Source organism: Sander lucioperca, chromosome 24 (genome assembly GCF_008315115.2).
Source record: "Sander lucioperca isolate FBNREF2018 chromosome 24, SLUC_FBN_1.2, whole genome shotgun sequence".
Classification (NCBI taxonomy): Eukaryota; Metazoa; Chordata; class Actinopteri; order Perciformes; family Percidae; genus Sander; species Sander lucioperca.
The window spans coordinates 8976207-8997662 of NC_050196.1; the positions used below are offsets into that span (position 1 = coordinate 8976207).

The following is a 21456-nucleotide window of genomic DNA, read 5'->3' on the forward strand; positions in this document are numbered from 1 at the left end:
CGATACCGCAGCTCCACTGCCCGATCACTATTGTGCAGACTCTGACTCCAAAGTAACAAGATGGGGGCGCCTGTATCCGGGATATTTTGGCTTCACTTTTGAACAGTGGGAGGAAGTGGAGACGCATCATTTTTTCAGTCCATGCTACAAACCAAACAGGGAATTTGCGGTTTCAGCACTCAGCTACACACAAATTTGAGCAACTTGATACCAAAAGTCTTCGCTTGGCACGTCAACTGTTCACCTCCTCTCCTGAGCTATACGTGTCAGCGATGTGGAAATCATAGCGTTCATAAAGAGACAGGAAAAAAACTTGTTAGACAGATAGGTAGACAATAAAATCTGTTTAGTGTCTGTACAACAATGTAGCTTGATAATCACTAGTGCTCTGTGTGTGCAGAATAATACACCACCCAAGAAATATAAAATAAAGGAACACTGAAAAGACAAACATGATTTAAGTTATGTAGTGTCTCTCTTTTTAACAGCCATATAGTATGTGATTAGAACAAGGGACACAGGTAAGATGGGTTTGCCTTGCATGTAATGCACAGGGTCATTTTCAAGTGCATTTCATTGTAAGCTCACAGAATGCCCTGCGCCGAATCTTAATTGATGAATGAGCATCCTCTGAATCATCAGGTATTTAAAGAGTTCTCTTTGTCTGATGTTTGTTTTTTAATCTGTTCTTCATTTACTCAAAGATTGAATCCAAGTGGTCGATTTTGGCTGGGAGTTGTGTGAATGTGCGTGTGTAGCCACCAGCAAGCAAGCATATCTGGCAACAGAAAACAGTACTATCAGGAGAGGAAAAAGGGGCATCATTCTTACAGATTGTCACAGAAAAATACCGGTGAAGACGACATTTGTTTCTGTTTTTTGTTTGTTTTGCTTATATTTGTTTTGAAGTCATTTTGTCTCCCACTATGAGGGCATGCCACTGTCAAAGTTCCAAAATATCTGGCAGGCATTGGCCTGACTTTACGCTCTTCATCCTCCTCTTCCCCCGCCACCAGCCACAGTGCTCCATCCTTCTGGCTCTGCCCCACAACACCAGATCCGTCCAATAGGGAGAGAGGTGGGGCGAGACGTGCGGCCCCACTGCTGACCAGTCAAAACTAGCTGTTTGTTTGGTTACCTTTTGTTGCGGTTTAGTTTTTTGAGAGTGCAGCAGTGGGGCGAGTGTCTGGCTTTTCCTGGTCTCTGGTTGGCCAGGGGAGGGTAAAAAGGGGGCGGGGTTATGTCTCCTCCTTGTCGGGTTTGTTGACTGGTTTGCCTCCATTCATGACCACTGGTTCGCTGGTTGTGCTTTTGGAAGGCGGGCCCCCGGCGAGTTTAGGCACCGCCTCCCCAACGTCGTGCAACGAAGGCTCTCGGTACATCGCAACTAGAGGAGTGGCGGATGGGAAAGAGGGAGGAGGACAGGGGGAGGAAAGAAAGGAAGGAGGAGAGATAAAGGAGATACAGTAATGGTGGGAAGAGAGAAGAAGAAAGACATAAGGAATTGATGAAGGAAAGAGGGCAGAAGAGAGGTAAAAGAAAGTAAACAGGAGGAGAAAGGGAGGGTTAGGAGGAGAAAAATAGCGATGAAAATGTGTAAAAGAGAAGGTCAGGGAAGCATGAATGATGGAAAGAAACGAAGATGTGAGGAAAAGGTTTACTCTATAATCCAATAACACTAAAAGAAAGAATAAAACGTAACATCTACAAACATTTCAGTAAACGGAAACAAAAGAAATCGTGTCTTAAACCAAAAATTAAAGCTGAAGGAATTATACCTGGTTCATGTGTGTGTAAATGCATGTTACCTTCTATAGGTTTAGGCAGAAAGTGTGCAGCTGGTTTGGTCTTTTTAACCCTGTTGCCCTTCATGGCCTGTCCCTCTTTATTGAGGCCCAGAAACCAGGCCCGGCCCGACTCCTTCTGTCTGTAGAGCATAGAGCTGTAGATCACATAGTAGTTCTCAAACACCGACTCCTTAAACTTACACTCCGCTGTAAACAGTTCCTGAGGAGACAGACAGAAAGAGATATGGGTCATATTATGTTAAAAACTGATCAAGTAGTTCCACAGGACACTTAGAATATATATACAAAATGCTTCAATGAACAATTAAAATAAATAGAATAAAATACAAACAAAACATTTCCTTTATTGTTGTCAGGCTGCCAATACATCTGATATAAAAAAACAATGAAACAATATTGACCAGCCATAGGGAGGAGCAGCCCAACACTGACTGAATACACCCTGGTACTGGTACATACGTTAGGCCGGTTACACACTGGATGCGTCACACGAGCGTGGCGTTTCTGTTGCGTCTCAGATGCGTGGCGGCTGCGTGGATTTTTCGGTGTCCTACACATCAGAAGAGTGTCTGACGCGGCGCTGCTCCTGCTGCTAGGTACAGGGAGGGCTGATCTCGGGACATAGCGCCGACAGATTCAAACTCTGAAAAATGGGTAAGTGGGCTATCTGTTTATAACAACTTTGTGTAGCTGTAAAGAGCCTATATAGCCTATCTGATGTTGGACCGTCACTCAGAACACACACTACGTTGTTATTGTAGCCTATCCTACCTTTTATATATAGGCTTGTTCGACGTATGGGGAGAGAGTTGTTAAACATAAATATATAGCCTACTGATTTGATTAAAGCAAGACAACGTCGGCAGTATTAACTGCAAAATATGTTACAGAATATTTTGTTCTGTATGACAGGTGCAATATTTGAAAATCTTTACTCTGAATTTTTTTACTGCATTTATATCTACATTGATGTCAAAACCTAGAGACTTTCAAACATCAAGATCCATCCATCCATCCATCTATCCATCCATCCATCTTCGTCCGCTTATCTGGTGTTGGGTCGCGGGGGGAACAGCTCCAGCAGGGGACCCAACACTTCCCTTTCCCGAGCTACATTAACCAGCTCCGACTGGGGGATCAAGAGGCGTTCCCAGGCCAGGTTGGAGATATAATCCCTCCACCTAGTCCTGGGTCTTCCCCGAGGCCTCCTCCCAGCTGGACGTGCCTGGAACACCTCCCTAGGGAGGCGCCCAGGGGGCATCCTTACCAGATGCCCAAACCACCTCAACTGGCTCCTTTCGACGCCAAGGAGCAGCGGCTCTACTCCGAGCTCCTCACGGATGACTGAGCTTCTCACCCTATCTCTAAGGGAGAAGCCAGCCACCCTCCTGAGGAAACCCATTTTGGCCGCTTGTACCCTGGATCTCGTTCTTTCGGTCATGACCCAGCCTTCATGACCATAGGTGAGGGTAGGAACGAAAACTGACCGGTAGATCGATAGCTTTGCCTTCTGGCTCAGCTCTCTTTTCGTCACAACGGTGCGATAAATTGAATGTAATACCGCACCCGCTGTGCCGATTCTCCGACAAATCTCCCGCTCCATTGTCCCCTCACTCGCGAACAAGACACCAAGGTATTTGAACTCCTTCACTTGGGGTAAGGACTCTTTCCCTACTTGGAGAAGGCACTCCATCGGTTTCCTGCTGAGAACCATGGCCTCAGATTTAGAGGTGCTGATCCTCATCCCAGCCGCTTCACACTCGGCTGCGAACCGATCCAGTGAGTGCTGAAGGTCACAAGCCGATGATGCCATCAGGACCACATCATCTGCAAAAAGCAGCGATGAGATCCCCAGCCCACCGAACTGCTACCCCTCTCCACCCCGACTACGCCTCGATATCCTGTCCATAAATATTACAAACAGGATTGGTGACAAAGCGCAGCCCTGGCGGAGGCCAACCCTCACCTGAAACGAGTCCGACTTACTGCCGAGAACCCGGACACAGCTCTCGCTTTGGTCGTACAGAGATTGGATGGCCCTGAGAAGAGACCCCCTCACCCCATACTCCCGCAGCACCTCCCACAGTATCTCCCGGGGGACTCGGTCATACGCCTTCTCCACGTCCACGAAACACACGTAGACCGGTTGGGTATACTCCCAGGCTCCCTCCAGGATCCTTGCGAGAGTAAAGATCTGGTCCATTGTTCCACGACCAGAACGGAATCCACATTGTTCCTCTTCAATCTGAGGTTCGACTATCGGCCGAACCCTCCTTTCCAGCACCTTGGAGTAGACTTTACCGGGGAGGCTGAGAATTGTGATACCCCTATAATTGGCACACACCCACCCGGTCTGCCACTCCTTAGGCACCGTCCCAGACTTCCACGCAATGTTGAAGAGGCGTGTCAACCAAGACAGCCCCTCCACACCCAGAGCCTTGAGCATTTCTGGACAGATCTCATCAATCCCAGGGGCTTTGCCACTATGGAGTTGTTTGACTACATCAGTGACCTCCGCCTGGGAAATTGACAACAATCCCCCATCATCCTCCAGGTCTGCCTCTAATATAGAGTGCGTATTAGTCGGATTCAGGAGTTCCTCAAAGTGCTCCTTCCACCGCCCTATTACCTCCTCAGTTGAGGTCAACAGCGTCCCATCCTTACTGTACACAGCTTGGATGGTTCCCCGCTTCCCCCTCCTGAGGTGGCGAACGGTTTTCCAGAAGCACCTTGGTGCCGACCGAAAGTCCTTCTCCATGTCTTCTCCAAACTTTTCCCACACCCGCTGCTTTGCCTCTTTCACAGCAGTGTTCGTGGGTTACCGCCCCTTGAGGCACCTAAGACCCTAAGACCACAGCTCCTCGCCGCAGCTTCAGCAATGGAAACTTTGAACAGTTTCCACTCGGGTTCAATGCCCCCAGCCTCCACAGGGATGCACGGAAAGCTCCGGCGGAGGTGTGAGTTGAAAGTCTGTCGGACAGGGGCCTCCTCCAGACGTTCCCAATTTACCAGCACTACCCGTTTGGGCTTACCAGGTCTGTCCAGAGTCTTCCCCCACCCCCTGACCCAACTCACCACCAGATGGTGATCGGTTGACAGCTCTGCCCCTCTCTTCACCCGAGTGTCCAAAACATACGGCCTCACATCAGATGAAACAATTATAAAATCGATCATTGACCTTTGGCCTAGGGTGCTCTGGTACCAAGTACACTTATGAGCATCCCTATGTTCGAACATGGTGTTCGTTATAGACAATCCATGACTAGCACAGAAGTAGTAACACAAAAAATTTTGATTTAGATCAGGGAGGCCGTTCCTCCCAATCACGCCTCTCCACGTGTCTCCATCATTGCCCACGTGCGCGTTGAAGTCCCCCAGCAGGACTATGGAGTCCCCCACTGGAGCCCCATGCAGGACTCCATTCAAGGTCTCCAAGAAGGCCGAATACTCCGAACTCTTGTTTGGTGCATATGCACAAACAACAGTCAGAGTTTTCCCCCCCACAACCCGCAGGCGTAGGGAGGCGACCCTCTCGTCCACCGGGGTAAACTCCAACGTAGTGGCGCTCAGCCGGGGGCTTGTGAGTATCCCCACACCCGCCCGGCGCCTCACACCCTGGGCAACTCCGGAGAAGAAAAGAGTCCAACCCCTATCCAGGAGTATGGTTCCAGAACCGAGACTGTGCGTAGAGGTAAGCCCCACCAGATCTAACCGGTAGCGCTCCACCTCCCGCACAAGTTCCGGATCCTTCCCCCACAGAGAGGTGACGTTCCACGTCCCCAGAGCCAGCGTCTGCTGCCCGGGTCTGGTCCGTCGAGGCCCCTGACCTTCACTGCCACCCATGTGGCAGCGCACCCGAACCCAGCGGTTCCTCCCACAGGTGGTGGGCCCATGGGTTGGAGAGATGGATGCCACGTAGCATTTTCGGGCTGTGCCCGGCTGGGCTCCGTGGCAAACCCGGCCACCAGACGCTCGCTGACGAGCCTTCCATCTGGGCCTGGCTCCAGACGGGGGCCCCGGGCTTCCTCCGGGCAGGGTCACTCCATCTCTACCTCGTTTTTTCATGGGGGTTTTTAAACCATTCTTTGTCTGGCCCCTCACCTGAGACCACTTTGCCTTGGGAGACCCTACCAGGAGCACACAGCTATAGACAACACAGCCCTCAGGTTCATAGGGACACACAAACCTCCTATTCTATTTTGCCTGGAAACGCTTCCAACACGCTCGCGTCTCGCGTGAAAAATAGGCGTCGGTTCTATTTCTAGCAGGCACGCGTCTCACGCAGGCAGTGTGTAAGCTCTAACCTGTTAACATGGGAGCCGAAATATAAACGGACACGCCACGCGGCTGACACGCTCGCGCGACACATCCAGTGTGTAACCGACCTTACAAAGTGTTGTCTGTAATTAACCAACCTGTTATTAAAAGCCAACTGTTTGAGACGACAGCTGTAACTGTTACTGGTAATAGCAGCCTCGCACTTATTTAACCTAACGTTAGCTTTCCATAAGTAGTAACTGTCAGCAGCATCATTTAGCGATTTACCACACTGACTGTAAATATTCACGTAACATTATCTTATGAGCCTCAAGTCTCAGCATGAAATTCTCCATTACATTGACCCCCTACATGACAGCTTTTCAGCTTTTTCCTGTTTCTCTCCTGATGTGACAGCGCAAGGGAGCCTCTGTGATGCCGGTCTGGTTTATAGCCTGGAGCCAAAGCCCCTATCAGGATCTTTTTTTAGGACATGGCAGGGGAATAAATCGAAGAAGTTTTTGGATGTATTGGTGGTGCAACCAACTATACAGCAACTCTTCAGCATAGTGTTATTAATTTAAAACGGGTTGTTTAAAGTAAAAGTTTGGAGATATGTTCAACTTCTTCTGTTGATGCCATTGCCGTCTATGCGGAACGCAGGATTGTTTTCCCCCAGAAGGGGGCGTGATTGACGTTTCAGAAAATGCTTATATAAAAAGTTTTAAGCCTGGAACCAAGCCAACCAGCTACCAGATGAATCGTCACCATAAAACCTTGGATTTTGCGCAGAAAAACCTTTTGGAAAATGGCAAAAAAGGTAAAGGTACAAGACCGTGTACATAAACGATCACAGACTTTAATGGTAGCAGCTCGCTAGCCGTTCGTGGGTTCACGGGTGCGGTAAACATTTCAATGGTAACAGCCAAAATCCTTATGGAGAAAATGAATGGGATTTTCACTTCTGGAACCACACTGTTGAGTGCTTTGATGTATTTCTCGCTATGTCATTCTTCCCTGACACTCTCTGTGTCTGTATGCACATAAAAAACAAACTAAACAGATAAAAAAAACTGATTGATTCTGGTTACACAAAACCCAAAAGATCTCACCCTCCCACCCACATCAGCCCGGCTGATGTGTCAGAACTCTTTTCCATGGTCACCAGCGCCTTCAGAGGAGCATATTTCAGCACTGAATAAAGGTGTTATTCTTACTGGGCAAAAAATACATTACTGAGTCACAGCAAGTATATAAGGCAGCCTGAGATTAAACAATCTCCTTTTTTATATCTAAAAACTCTTTAGCTGCTACATGTTCCACTCTTTTTACCAGCTAGTCTCTTTGTCTGTCTGACACTTGGTACTTGGCAGGTGGGTTATCAGACCTTTTTTTGTGGGTTTGTCACTATGACAAGCACCTTTCATATTATACATAGTCATTAATCAATTGTTAATATAAACAATATTGATCAATGTAGCTTTTACTATTGTATCACTATTATCTCCCCTTGTATAACAATAATCTTCCTTTCTTGGGGCAAGATTTTTATCAAATTATATAAAGGAACTTTCATAATAATTTAGTATACAATGGCTGAGGATATAAATAGTATTAACAATCTACCCCTCATATGGCTGAGGACACTCCTGCCAACCCAAACAATCACCCCGGAGGTCCCCAGACCTCAGATTGGGAAGTGTTTGTCTAGACCGTCTCTTATTGGTTGTTGTGAGCCTTTTTGCCAGAGCCACAGGCACATTGTCATTCAGCTCAGGTCTGTCGGTCCGAGTCTCATAGCAACATGAGGAAGAGAGGCGACACTGTAGCCGTGGCAACCAACCAGCGCTGAGAGGGAGGGGTCGGTGGGTGTCTGGGTTTGTAGTGGGGACTTCAAGAGTGGCAGAGCGAAACACACACACACACACACACACACACACACACACACACACACACACACACACACTTGCATTGGTAATTTAACATATAATGTGCTATATCTCATGCTCTACCACATCCACTCACACACTAACATAGGAAGACACTTATCAAAGGCAGGGTTGGGTGGCACCAATACCGGCTGTGAAGGATTAGACACTGGCGCGTGCGCGCATGCACACGTGCACACACACACACACACACACACACACACACACACACACACACACACACACACACACACACACACACACACACTTGTGGCTCTAGCAGATGAATGGAGGGAGGTGCAGGGGGGCTTGTCTGGGATATGAAATGTGACTAAATGATTGGATGGCAACAAAACAAGAGAAGGTTATAATGAATGAATGCTCTATTTATTGGCAATGGCAGTGACACACACACAAATCAAGTGTTCTTTTTTGGTAAGCATGGTTTTGATTTGGATTAACTATGCTTAATATTTTTCATTCCAGGATCAAATAAAATTAATAATATACACTACCAGTCAAAAGTTTGGGGTCACTTAGAATAAAAGAGTTCTTGACTGTAGTAGAAAGAAGTGGCTGATCTTTAATGCTATATCTACATTGCCCATTATCAGCAACCATTCATCCAATGTTCCAAAGGCACATTCTGTTTACTAATCTGATATCATTTTAAAAGGCTAACTGAGAAAACATTGAATAACCCTTTTGCAATTATGTAAGCACATAATGTAATCTGAAAACTGCTGCCCTGGTTAAAAAAACAATGCAACTGATCTCAGCTGGTATTCTGTCTATAATGGAGTGGAATGGAAATTTCTAAGTGACCCCAAACATTTGACCGGTAGTGTATATTGAGTCTTGACCGGCACCCCAGATTCAGTATTCATTTGTTAAGAAGGGTGATCTTTGCTGGCGTGCAAAAAGCAGTGCCCAACACTTATTAATGTTGTGCCAGTGAGATCATACATTACTTAATGCTGCTTTTAAAGTAAAAGATGTTTGATCCCGAGGCCTCTTTCAGTCTCGTCGGAAGAAGAAATATTTATTCCCCACTGAATTCAGTGAGAAAAAGTGAACTGTAAGAATTACTTCGGATGAAAACGTCCCAGGTGAGTCATTTTAACAACACTGCCTGCCTGAAGGTGGTCGGTCGTCATTTCTAAACAGCTATGTTCACAAGCTACCCATAGTAAGAACATTGGGAGAAAGAATGAATGAAAGAAATGGAGGGTGGGGTGGTGGGGTTGGAAATTGGGACATGAAGGAGAGAAGAGAGAATAAATCACCCAGTGAGGAGGAGGACGACGCCTCCTGATTGGGAAAAACAGCAGGGGATTTTCTCTCTCTCTCTCTCTCTCTCTCTCTCTCTCTCTCTCTCTCTTCTTATCTTAGCATTTCTCTTCTTTTTTTTCTCCCTCTTTCATTTCTCAGTGCTCTGCAGATATTTAGTGGAAGTGCACACATGCATGCACACTGTTATCTTTTGAATTACACACACATGCATGCATCCTAGCCTGAATAGCAGCCGTAATCAGATAGAGAGGAGCCCATTAACATGTTAAACATCCTGTGCAAAAACATACTAAAGTGATACAGGCAGGACTTGGTCCCTTAAAGACCTAAAAATAAGAAACTTAAAAACAGAGTTGGAAAAGCAAACTCCACTCTTGGCACTACACAAAGCTGCACTAATAACAACACTTGGCAACTAGAGCTGCCTGGTGCTACCACAGATTGACTGCTAGCCACTGGGAGCTTCCCAGAAGAAGCATATCTATAATACAACAATTAACTGTTGGAAATAATTACTGTTCCTTTGGACTGTTGAAATTGATCAAAGCCTTTAATCCACTGGCAATCAGGATTGAGTCTTGTTAAAGAGAGCTGAATGAATGACATCACAATACACTGACAGTTCAGGCCTGTGACCTCGCTGACCAGGGCAGCTGGTGAATGACTCTGAGGCCACAAGTTCTCCTTTCAAGATCTGACTCTCAGGGCACATAAGCTAAAGACAGACTGATTGACAGCCTGAAGCTACATTTATCTACATTTAGTTGAGCATCAATGGGTTACAGTGTGACTACAAAAATACCGTGGAGACCAGAGGGTCAGTTTTCTCCTACAAGTTTCCGATACTGCTGGAGATTGTTAGTGTCAACAGGAGTAGGTTGAAGAAAGCCTCAGTATTCACCTATTCACTAAGGGAGTTTTCACACCGACAGCCTTTAGTTCGGTTGAATTGAACTAGAGTTTGTTTGCCCCGCTGGTGCGGTTCGTTTGGGCAGGTGAGAACGTGGCAATCGAACTCTGGTGCGCATCAAAAGCGGACCAAACAAGTGTACCGAGACCTGCTTGAAGAGGTGGTCTCAGTACGCTTTCATTCAAACTCTGGAGCGGTTCGTTTGTGATGAGAACGTGATCTGTACTCAAACCGCACCAACTATATGTACTCCGCAAGTCTGAGCCAATGTCTCCTGTAGTCAGGTGTGTTTAGCAATCTTGTAGCAGCTTGCAGTGTTTCTATCACAGAAATAGACTGCAGTCAAGCTTGCCGTCCGTCACTCGTATCTCCGTGGTCAAACCAGCTGCTGCTAAAATTGGAGACAGACACCGGCAGAGCAGAGTGAAGTCTCGATGACCAGAGCAGACGTAGTCTGAAAATGTCTGATAATTTTAATGAAATGAGCTGGTTTGACCAATAGACCAGAACACAGGACCTTCTTCCTGTATTTACTATCTTGCTCCCGCCCCTAGACATATCTGACCAATAAGAGGGCTGGACGTTCTTGCCTGATTTGTAATGACGCATTTTGGTACGCTTGGATTTTTCCAGGTGTGAAACCAAACCAAACCAAACCAAACCAAACCGACCGAGGGCAAATCACTCCAAGTTTACTAACACACCAACTGATTCGGACCAAAGCAAACAAACTACAGGTGTGAAAACGCCCTAACACACATCTGTCATTTCCACTGCACCTTTTGCAATTAACTTTCTCTATCGAAGTGAATGAAAAAATGCAAACACCATTTAAGCCTCCTATTCAGTAGGGAGACAAGCCTTCCTTACCATTACTCAACATTGATGAAAGAATGTAAACATAATTACTTAGAGGTATTTAATTAAAGAGTTATATAAGCCTGACAATGCACAACACATCTGTCTAATGTTCCCTATGTCGGAACTACCGTACACTGTCGTGCACAAGTGTAATTCCACCTCTTGCAACCTGTAATAACCTGTAAAAAATATGTTGTTTGTCACTGCCTTCCAAAATAATTAGACCTTTATCAAAACTATTCATATGACTGATTTCTGATCTGCCATCGCTACAGTAGAGATTTGGTTCAATTTAAGCACAAAAACTCCTTGTTTGAGTTAAGGGAGCAATTGCATTCATGTTTAAAAGAAAACAAAGTTGACTGTTGGTTGAAAACTGGAAGTGGCCTCCCATGTCCAAGAGTTGTTGACCCATCCATCCACCCAGATCTCCTCTCTTTGAGGATTTATAGTGACATCATAATGTTACGCTACTTCAGACTTTTTTCCTGACAGACTAGAGGGCCTTGTCAGGTAAAAGTGAATACACTTTTGTTTCTTTTGTCAGGACAGCTCCAAATGTGTGTGTGTGTGTGTGTGTGTGTGTGTGTGTGTGTGTGTGTGTATGTGTATATATATATTATATATATATATATAGGTAACTTTGCGATAATAATATATATACATATATATGTATATATGGCAAAATCACATTAAATGATCAAATCGATATTTAATGAACTTAACTGTTCGACAACGCTCTTCAACTCATGTTTTTAATTACAACTTCGGCTACATTTACAGTGACACTCATAAGTTTATGAACCCATGCTAAAGTTGACTAAAAAAAGGAGAAAAAAAAATCATCTTTTGGAAATTGATCTTAATGCCTTACTTAAAAACATTAGGAAAAATTCAACCTTTAAGGACACCAATTTTCTTTGTGAATGAATAATGTATCGTAAATAAATAAATGTTCTTCCTTAAAATGCAGGGGGTAAGTACACCCCTATGTTAAATTCCCATAGAGACTGGCAGATTTTTATTTGTAAAGGCCAGTTATTTCATGGATCCAGGATACTATGCATTCTGATAAAGTTCCCTTGGCCTTTGGAATTAAAATAGCCCCACATCATCACATACCCTTCACCATACCTAGAGATTGACAGGGGTACTTTCCATAAGATCATCTCTCAATGCAAATCAAACCAGCTATTAGGCTAACTGAAATAAAACCATGCCAATCTCTAGGTATGGTGAAGGGTATGTGATGATGTGGGGCTATTTTAAGGGGTGTACTTACTTATGCCCCCTGTATTTTAAGGAAGAACATTTATTTATTTACAATACATTATTCATTCACAAAGAAAATTGGTGTCCTTACAGGTTGGATTTTTCCTATTTTTTTAAGTAAGGCATTAAGATCAATTTCAAAAAGATGATTTTTTTTATTCCTCTTTTTAGTCAACTTTAGCATGGGTTCACTACCTTATGAGTGCCACTGTACATTGCTACATTTTGGTTTAAAAATGAATATCTTTTGCTACATTTACACCTTGCCTACACACTGTCTAAACCGGAGACATTTGAAAACACTTCTGAGCCCGTTTTGGTTTGGAATCCCCGGGGTTGTGTTGCAGTTTCAACGCCCGCAAATGGAGACCTTTGGCAACACCAACACTGACGCCAATGTTTCGCTGCGTGATTGGGTCATGACGTCTCGTTCTCTGAGACTAAGCTACTAATGTTACCATGGCAACTACCAGCAACGAGCGGAGTATACATGCTGCCTCCTATTTACCCTGGCACGTGCATGCCCAGTATACGAGAATGTTCATGAAATATGAGGTTTGGGCGTGTTAGTTTAAACCAGATTAGTTATTCTACTGGAGCTCAAATTACTTTATACTTTACTATGCAAAACTCTGCTTTAAAACCAAAACGTAGCAATGTAAATGTAGCCTTAGTTGGAATTATTAATTCCAACTAAATTACGTTAAACGATAACACAGTATGGTCATATCATCATATCAACACCTTCAAGTTAATTAATAGTAATAATGAATTGACAAACAGCATTAGTTTCTTACAGTATGTTATTTTAAGTTAAACCTTCATAAAAATTATTAATTAATTAATTAATTGAGAAAGCATAGTTCTGATTTGCAGTTGCTCTCCTTGCAACATTGCTTAATGCGACTAAGCTCAAAGAAGTTGTTTTTCATCCCAATGTGTATGTACATATGTTTGTGTGTGTGTGTGTGTGTGTGTGTGTGTGTGTGTGTGTGTGTGTGTGTGTGTGTGTGTTTTTGCGTGTACTGCTCAATGAGTGGGTGTGTTTGTTTCCAACACCAGTTATTATCACAGCACTAATTACCCAGGGGAATTGTGGGTAAACAAATCATTCTAAAGAAAAGAAAGCCCACAGCGAAGAAGGAAGTGGAGGAGTGGAAAGAAAAGTGTCAGCATATGAAAACAAAAGTGAAGAGGGTGCTTTGAGAGGGGCCTTGAAAGGATGTCCTCCAGCCCAGACAAACTGAATCAAAGCATCAATCTGACTCCAATCACAGCGTCGCTCTCGGCGTGTAAGTAACACCACGGTGTTCCTCAGCCACTCCAGACCTGCACACCTGATCCAATTACGCTGTTATGGAAATGTGTGGCTCTTAATTGGATCAGGTGTGTTCAAGCTGGAGCAACAACTCATAGCACAGGCACTCCTTTAGGACTGATTGGGAAACTGAACTAGTGGATTGTATTAGGAGATACCTAGTTAGTGTCCTCCCTATTTGAACAGGGGAACCCCCCCCCCGGTCTGCCACTCCTTAGGCACTGTCCTAAAGGTTATGTTCTTTGTGGTGCTCAAGATCACATGGCTGATATCCTGAATTAAAGATTTGTCTGCCGCATATCAACCACCATTTCATATCATGATGCCCTCAAACCTACGTGAGGGGGCTGCATGGAGGCCTGTTGACCCCCAGCACCGGTGAGACAAAGAAACACGATCTATAAGTTTGAGTAATATAGTTTATATTCGTTCTAAGGACATTATTATGATATTGCAACACTTTTCAAACACAGCGGCTTGTTAACTGATATAACATGATGCTGGTGTCAGAGTTCTTTCTCTATAAGGGTCTGTTCAGGTCGACGGCATTCAGATCGGGTCTAATTATCCTTGGGTCTATTCAGGTCTGGTCTAACTGTGTTCGGGTCCACATCAGATCAGGTCCCTCTATTTTGTGAATTAATTTGTGCACGTCGGGTTCAGTACGTTTTTGCATGGGTTTGTTTCAGAATGGGTCGGATGTTTTGGACCGATAAAATGGCAGCATTAGAGAAATGTCAGAGTTTTATTGGCAGCAAGTTCAGTTTGCCGATTTCATCACATCCACAGAAATGCAATCGCATCGGTGAAATAAAGTCTTTATTATTATTATTTTATCAAGGTGAAAATGTCTGAGTTTGTGGGTTTTGAAGTTGATCAGATTTCTGAATACATCAATCCATTATGTCAAGCGTTGACATCAGTAAACCACCTTGATAAGAATCTCTGAACAGCTTAATAAAAGGTGCTGACTGTGATTCATTAGAGGGAGGCTGGGAAGGCTACACATACAGCAGTAAAGACCGTCGAACGTCATCAGTGGACGATAGTTTTAAACCTGCTATTGAGTGTGATGTCTGTCCCGTGGTGCATCAATGACATGATGCACAGAGCAACATCTTTGAAGAGACTCCAGAGCACACAGGCAACTAATGTATTCACTAGTCACCAGAAAATGTGTGTGTCTGTGTGTGAGTGTGTTATGACCATGGTTATGACTCACATGGCTAACATTTATTCTCTCTGCCACACTCGTCTTCCTTCTCATCTCTCTGGATGTAGACATCACAGGACTCACTCTGTCTGAGTGCTGTACCGACTGTGTTATGAATGCACGCACGCACGCACGCACGCACACACACACACACACACACACACACACACTCCTATGTTTGTTGAAAACATCCTGTTGTAAGAAAACATGCTGCAGCAGAGGAAGAGAGCGAAAAGATTGAGTCGAGAAGATAAATCCACTATATAGAAAAAGATACACAAGGGCTCTGCATCTAGTTTTTATGTTGTAATTAATGAAATGAGCTGAAACTAGCTGAAAATCAACCAGCAGCTATTTTATTAACTGATTCATTGTTTCAGTCATTTCTCAAGAAAAAACACCATTCTCTGATTTCATGCTCTCAGAGTTTCTGTTTGTCATATCACAGTAAACTGAATACCATTAGGTTTTGGACTGTTGGTCAGATAAAACAAGATCCAAAGCCTCTGAACACCCACACAAGTGATTTCAGTTATTGTGGCTGATTAGACCTCTGCTCAGGTTGAAGTGGGCTGGAGCTTAGATGGGAATTTATTAGGTCACATATCTTTTCTACCAATAAGCTGTCATTTGTCCTGCCCTAACAGGTGCAACAAGGTTAACAAGAGACTCAGGAAGATGTCAATCAATCAGTCTAGACACACCCACACAGTCCTGGGAAGAGGTCTCATCAGCCAGATTAACTCAAAACACCTGTGTGGGTGTTCAGTGCCTTTAAAGATGTTATGTTGGGCTCTAGGAAATGAAAATGGGCATAGAAAAGTGCAAAGTGAAAAGAAGAATGGGCAGTATGTGTGTAAGTATGCGTTTATTTGACCTTTCTTTGCCTTTTTTCTTTGATTTAACTAATATTACAATCATACCGTGATTTGTTTGTGTGAGACATTCATCTCCCATGGTCAGAAAGAAGACATGAATGACATTTGTTTTTGATTTAATATGCTACCATACTTTTATTTGTTCATGTTATTTATCTAGCAAGCCTACTATACCTCTTTTCAGCACCAGGAGTTCCACGGTTTGACCCAGACAAAGACAAAGTCTTGGTTTGCTCTCCACACGGGGGTGTTAATTATTAGAGGATAAATTCATGTTACTTTTATTGGGATTTAAATAGGCTTTGGATGTATACTGTTAGTTCTGAAACATATATAACTTTCTGATTTCCTTCAGGGGGGCAAAGAGTTTTTGTGGAGGACCAGTCACCAGATTATGCTGCAGGCCAATGCTGTCCCTTACTCTAAGATGTTTCTATGACCTAAGGGTTACCTGGACTCAAAGAGAAAGGGGGAAGAGAGAGGAGTATTAGCAAAGAAACAAGCGGAAGAAAAAAAAAATAGTTGAAGAATGGAATTGAAGGTGTTGAATGTCATTTCTAATCTTGGCTGGTGGACAGTCAGCAACATTCAGATTTCAAAAACAAGCAGATTTTAGGGGGGCTCTGGTGTACCCAAACCTGAGTCATGATCTAGATATGTCTCACGCCCACACTGGTACATAAACAGTTTTTATGCACTTTTAACCCTAACATAATATTTTATTCTGTCATCATCACCTAATTCATCTATAAGTAGTAGAAGAAGATAATAATAATAATAATAATAATAATAATAATGAGTAGCAGTAATAGAGGTTAGTTGCAGGAAACGTGTCAATGTCCTCTTTCACCTCTCAGCTGACATCCTGACATCTACAACTACCACCCTAATTCACCCACACACCAATGTGTTGTCTTTTGCACACACTAGTGTCACTCACACAAACACACAGTCCCAAACTCATCAGCACTTTTTTTTTTTCCCATTTTCCCCAGCATGCTCCATAATTATCACATAGCAGCTCATTGCACACTGTGCCATCTGTTAGTCGCACGCACGCACAACCAAAACCCACACACATGCACGCACCACACGTACATGCACAACCACACACTGCCAGATGCTTGGGATCGATTAATAAGACAGTCCTACCATGTACAACGAAGTTTGCAGCATATCATTAACAATTGGCAATAAGAGGATAAAGAATATCATGGAGAGCAGAGCAGCACTGATTTAGAAACAAGCTAAGCTATGACTCAAATAGAAAAGACACTTAACAAGGAAATGTCCTAAATCAATAATTTTCTGGTATCATAATAATAATCGCATAACTGTCTTGATAGCACTACGTTGCTATATTACAGTTTTTCTTGATTGCTTTGACACCGCAGTCAACTCAAACTCCACATTTTTCAAAACAGTTAACACACAGGCCGAAACAGTGGCACTCACGGTCAAAATAACTGTGCCAAAACATTTAAAATATGCAACAAAAGAAAATTTTGCCTTCAAACAACACAACTTGCAAACAAGTGTATGAGCTCTTCCATCAACCATTACACAGTGGACAACAAAATACTAAATACAGCACTCGAGTGTGAATCAGTGCACCATTGCTTGTCATTGTAGCATATTACTGTACGTAGCTTTCATGCCAGTGCCATTTGTTGTCAAATTTGCCTTCTTGCAAAGAATTGGATCCAGAATCAGAAATGCTTTGATGCAAATTTTATTGATTCCACTGATCCTTATTTTGAAACTGTGGCTGAAAACTGAAATACTGTAAATATTACACAAAATACATGTAAACCAAAATAAAATCCATTAGAGTATAAGAAATTAAGAAAAAATAAAATCTATTACAGTAAAGTATAAACATCTATTACTGTAGAGTATAAGAAATAGCCACTATTGATACTCAGTCTCTTCTGTCTTGACGATGGGGCCACATGGCCTAACCTTGCAGACTGACTGCTAATTGAAGATTTGTGTGAAGGAGCGTCAAACAGGTGCTTCAGTGATTTCATACTGATGTAGGTAGTTTCTAATAGTTAGGAACATATGGCTTCTGTTTGGTTACCATAGCTAAAACAATGAAGTTTGGACTGCTTGAATGACATCCGTGTTAACTGTTCTGCAAAAGGGTGGGGAAAATGTGTCAATCCAATTAGAAAGGGTTAACACATTTGTAAGAGGTGTCTTCTGTGATGATGAAAACCGAGTGGATTCCAGTTTCTTTAAGCAGGTCAAAGCAATCAAGAAAAACTGTAAAGTATGAAAAGGGAATTAAGTTTTATCCTACCAATATCTTCAGAAAAATCGATATATTCTAGGTCTGACATGCATACAGTAAATACAATCAGGTTGGTCCTTTACACAGAAACAAAAACAGAATCCACCAGAAATAAATATTACATGTAACATCATTAAAGACCTTTTCGTGCACATTGTATTTAGTACATTATGTTCTAATGATTACAATGCAGTCACAGTGTCTCAGTGATGTGTGTTTGTACCAGGAATATTGAGTTGTTTGCTTGTTAATAACAAATTCTTCCAAGGGCAAAATGCAGCCCTGTAGTGTCTCGAACATGTTGCACCAAAGACTGCTGACAAGTGCACCATGTTTAGTTGAAGGTACAGGAACTACAATCTGATTTGTATTGACTTTCTGACACATCCACTAAAAACTAACCTGGCAGGATGAAAGATAATCCTGACTGGGTTCGATAAACAAGACACTGTGAACCAACCATTACACACATACTGTACATAAAGGTAAACATCACCGCTCTGGTTGAAACCGGGATAAAACAAACTGTAGCTGTGATAACACCCTGGTAATGTTTAATGAGTATGTCTTCAGGTGCCATGGCACCATCCTTACCACATACTACAACACACTACACCTGCCGGTACCATTGCATCGGCCAATGAAACATCAAGCAGTGCGGACATTATGATAAATTAGACCTGCTGTATGTAATTTATATACTTGTTATCATGTAGCTGCCTGCCCATCAGTCACAGAGCTGGAACATGACCACACATCCACACTTTCCCTCTACTCATCTTTAGAGGGGATTTCTTGTGTGTGTGTGTGTGTGTGTGTGTGTGTGTGTGTGTGTGTGTGTGTGTGTGTGTGTGTAGGGGGGGGGGACTCCCCCTCTTCAATTATTTACAGGAAGCCCTCATGCATCTGTGACTTCCAGCGACAGGCTGAGAAAGCCCTGCAGAGCAGCACAGATCTCTTGTCTTTCTCCTCCCGATTACTCCGGTTTCTCTTCCTATCATCCCGTTTTTCTACAACATTTTTCCTTCTTCCGCTCCATATTTTTTCTCTTCCATCTGAAATCCGTCTTCACCGTTTTCCTCTACAATCCTTTCCTCCTTCCTCTCCATCTTTTTACTCTTCTGTCTACAACCTTTTTCTTCTTTTCTGTCCATCTTTTCCTCTGTCTAAAACCCTTTCCTCCTTCCTCTCAATATTTTTGCTCTTTCCTCTCTGGCCTATTTTTGTTTTTGTCTACAACCATTTTTGTCCTTCATCCCTATCTTTGTCATTTCTGTTTACAACTTCTTCGCCCGTACATCTTTTTCCTCTCATTGTCCGTGTCCTATTTCTCTATCACCTCCTTTCTTTTGCCTCCCACCCAGGTCTATCCTTTCTTCTCCCCTCTCCTTCTTTCTTTCATGATTGGTCCTGACCTCACCTTTATTCCTCTCATCTCTCTCTTTCATTTCGCCCCTTTTATCTCCTCCCCTCCTTTCCTCTCACATCCCACCCATTTCTATTCCCCCGTCCCCTCTCTATCACCTCTTTTTTCCTCTCTTCTCCTCACTTCACCTCCTTTCCCCTCCTCTCTGGCTCCTGTCATCTCCACCCCAAATAAGAAATGCAGGGGAGGAAAGAAGGATGATGTCAGGGAGAAAAGATGTCAGTGAAAGAGTGTGAACTCTCTCTAAAGAGTCAGCATTGAAATAATTCATATTCTGCTCAAGCAGATCTCCGAGCAGCCGCCCGCTCCTCCTCCCCTCCACTTGCTCTTCACCACCTCTTTCATCCCTCTCTCTAATCACGTCCTCCACATTGTTCTGCATGTCTCTCTTTAATGTCAATGATGTGACAAAGGTTTGTTTAATTTTCCAGTTTTCATTTACAACTTAAACGTTTTATTTTTCTGAATCTTTTGCATTCGATGAGAAGAAGCCTCTGGAATGGCATTTCAGGACATTAAAACATGCTTACTTAACGTGTAATGTCCATAATCTGGCATATATGCATGTTTCGTCCTTTAAAAGTAATTCATATCTTTGTCTTTTTTCATCTCTCTGACTCTCTGTCTAATGCACCTGTCTCAAATCTTCTGTCACACAAAACCTAAAAAGAATTGACTTTCATATAGTCTTCTGACATGAAAAAAGCTTTTAATGTATCATGCATGCTTCAATTCTTCTTTAAATTTAAGCCTAAAAGGAAGTTACTTATTGTATAATTTAGAACAACATTTGTCTGTAACTGCTCTTTAGGTGAGTGATCCATTTTGCCTCATTTTGCTCAGTGTGCCGCCCTTCAGACAGAGTAGACAGACCCGGGTCCCCAGACACAGTGAATGTAATGGTCTGTACACCGGCTAACTGACGGGAGTTGTACTAAAATCATCCAATGGTTTCTCTGAGCAGCATAATTAGATGAGATGACCATATCATGTCAACCGGGCCGATGACCATTTTATCTCAGCTCAAAACCTGTTTTCAGGATGCAGATAGCTACACTTGAAAAAAGAGACAAACCTTACTTTGCACTAGAGCTGAAACAAGAAAGTTATTCTCATTTTGGTAATCACTTATTCGTTTTAGCAAAACATTAAAAAAAAATCGCTGGTTCCATCCTCTCAAATAGGAATATTTGATGGTTTTCTTTGTCTTCTATGATAGTAAACTGAATATCTTTTGGTTTTGGACTGTATATTGGATAAAACAAGCTATTTTAAGTGGTCACCTTGGGCTCTGGGAACACTATTTTCTGAGTTATAGATCTAATGATTTATCAAGAAAATGAACACCTTACACACTATGCCTACTTTTATTTAGCAAAGACAGTTACAAATACATGATTTCACCTCTTTCCTTTTAGTTGAACAACTAAAGTCAACAGACGTACCTTCCTAAATCATTGCAAGCCATTTATTTGTCCTTACTCCTGTAGATAAAGTAAGGTCTTTTAAATGACCAGAGGTTTGTCAAAACAGGCTTCCATTTGTCTCCCACAAATAATTTCCACAGCTTAAAACCAAACACTCGGGACCTGGATGAGCAACACATGGTTTGCAATTAAGCCCCATAATTTTCCAAAAAAGAAACATTAGGCCCTTTAGCAGGACTGCCCACTATACACAAAAAAAAAACAGATGCACGGCACAGTGCTGAGCACAACAGACACAGGTAAAAATACTGAAACAAAACACGTCTTGTGGACATCGTCCTTTGGGATTTCTCATCCTTGTGTGCCCATGCTTGGATATTGTACAGTACGTGTCTGTGTCTATGTGTCTGTTTCTCTCTCTCTGTGTGTGTGTGTGTGTGTGTGTGTGTGTGTGTGTGTGTGTGTGTGTGTGTGTGTGCTCACCGATGAGTAGAGGTGACCCTCTCCGTTCATGGCGATGTAGAGGCCAGTCTTGACTGATTGGATGGCCACGACTCTCAGACCCACAG

General features: G+C 43.1%; 1 protein-coding gene across 7 annotated transcripts in view; it reads right to left on the minus strand.

Moving 5' to 3' along the window:
* Positions 1 to 329: 329 nt before the first annotated feature.
* LOC116044400 (fibroblast growth factor 14-like) overlaps positions 330 to 21456 on the minus strand; it is a 75596-nt gene continuing 54469 nt past the window's right edge. For all 7 annotated transcript variants that reach the window (XM_035998412.1, XM_031291530.2, XM_031291531.2 and 4 more), the window contains exons 3-5: positions 21371 to 21456; positions 1809 to 2007; positions 330 to 1387 (exon numbers count right to left, since the gene is read on the minus strand). The exon at positions 21371 to 21456 is cut by the window's right edge and continues 18 nt beyond it. In XM_035998412.1, the coding sequence (XP_035854305.1) occupies positions 1239 to 1387; positions 1809 to 2007; positions 21371 to 21456 (434 nt within the window). In that variant the 3' untranslated portion in view covers positions 330 to 1238. The remainder of the gene's footprint in view (positions 1388 to 1808; positions 2008 to 21370) is intronic.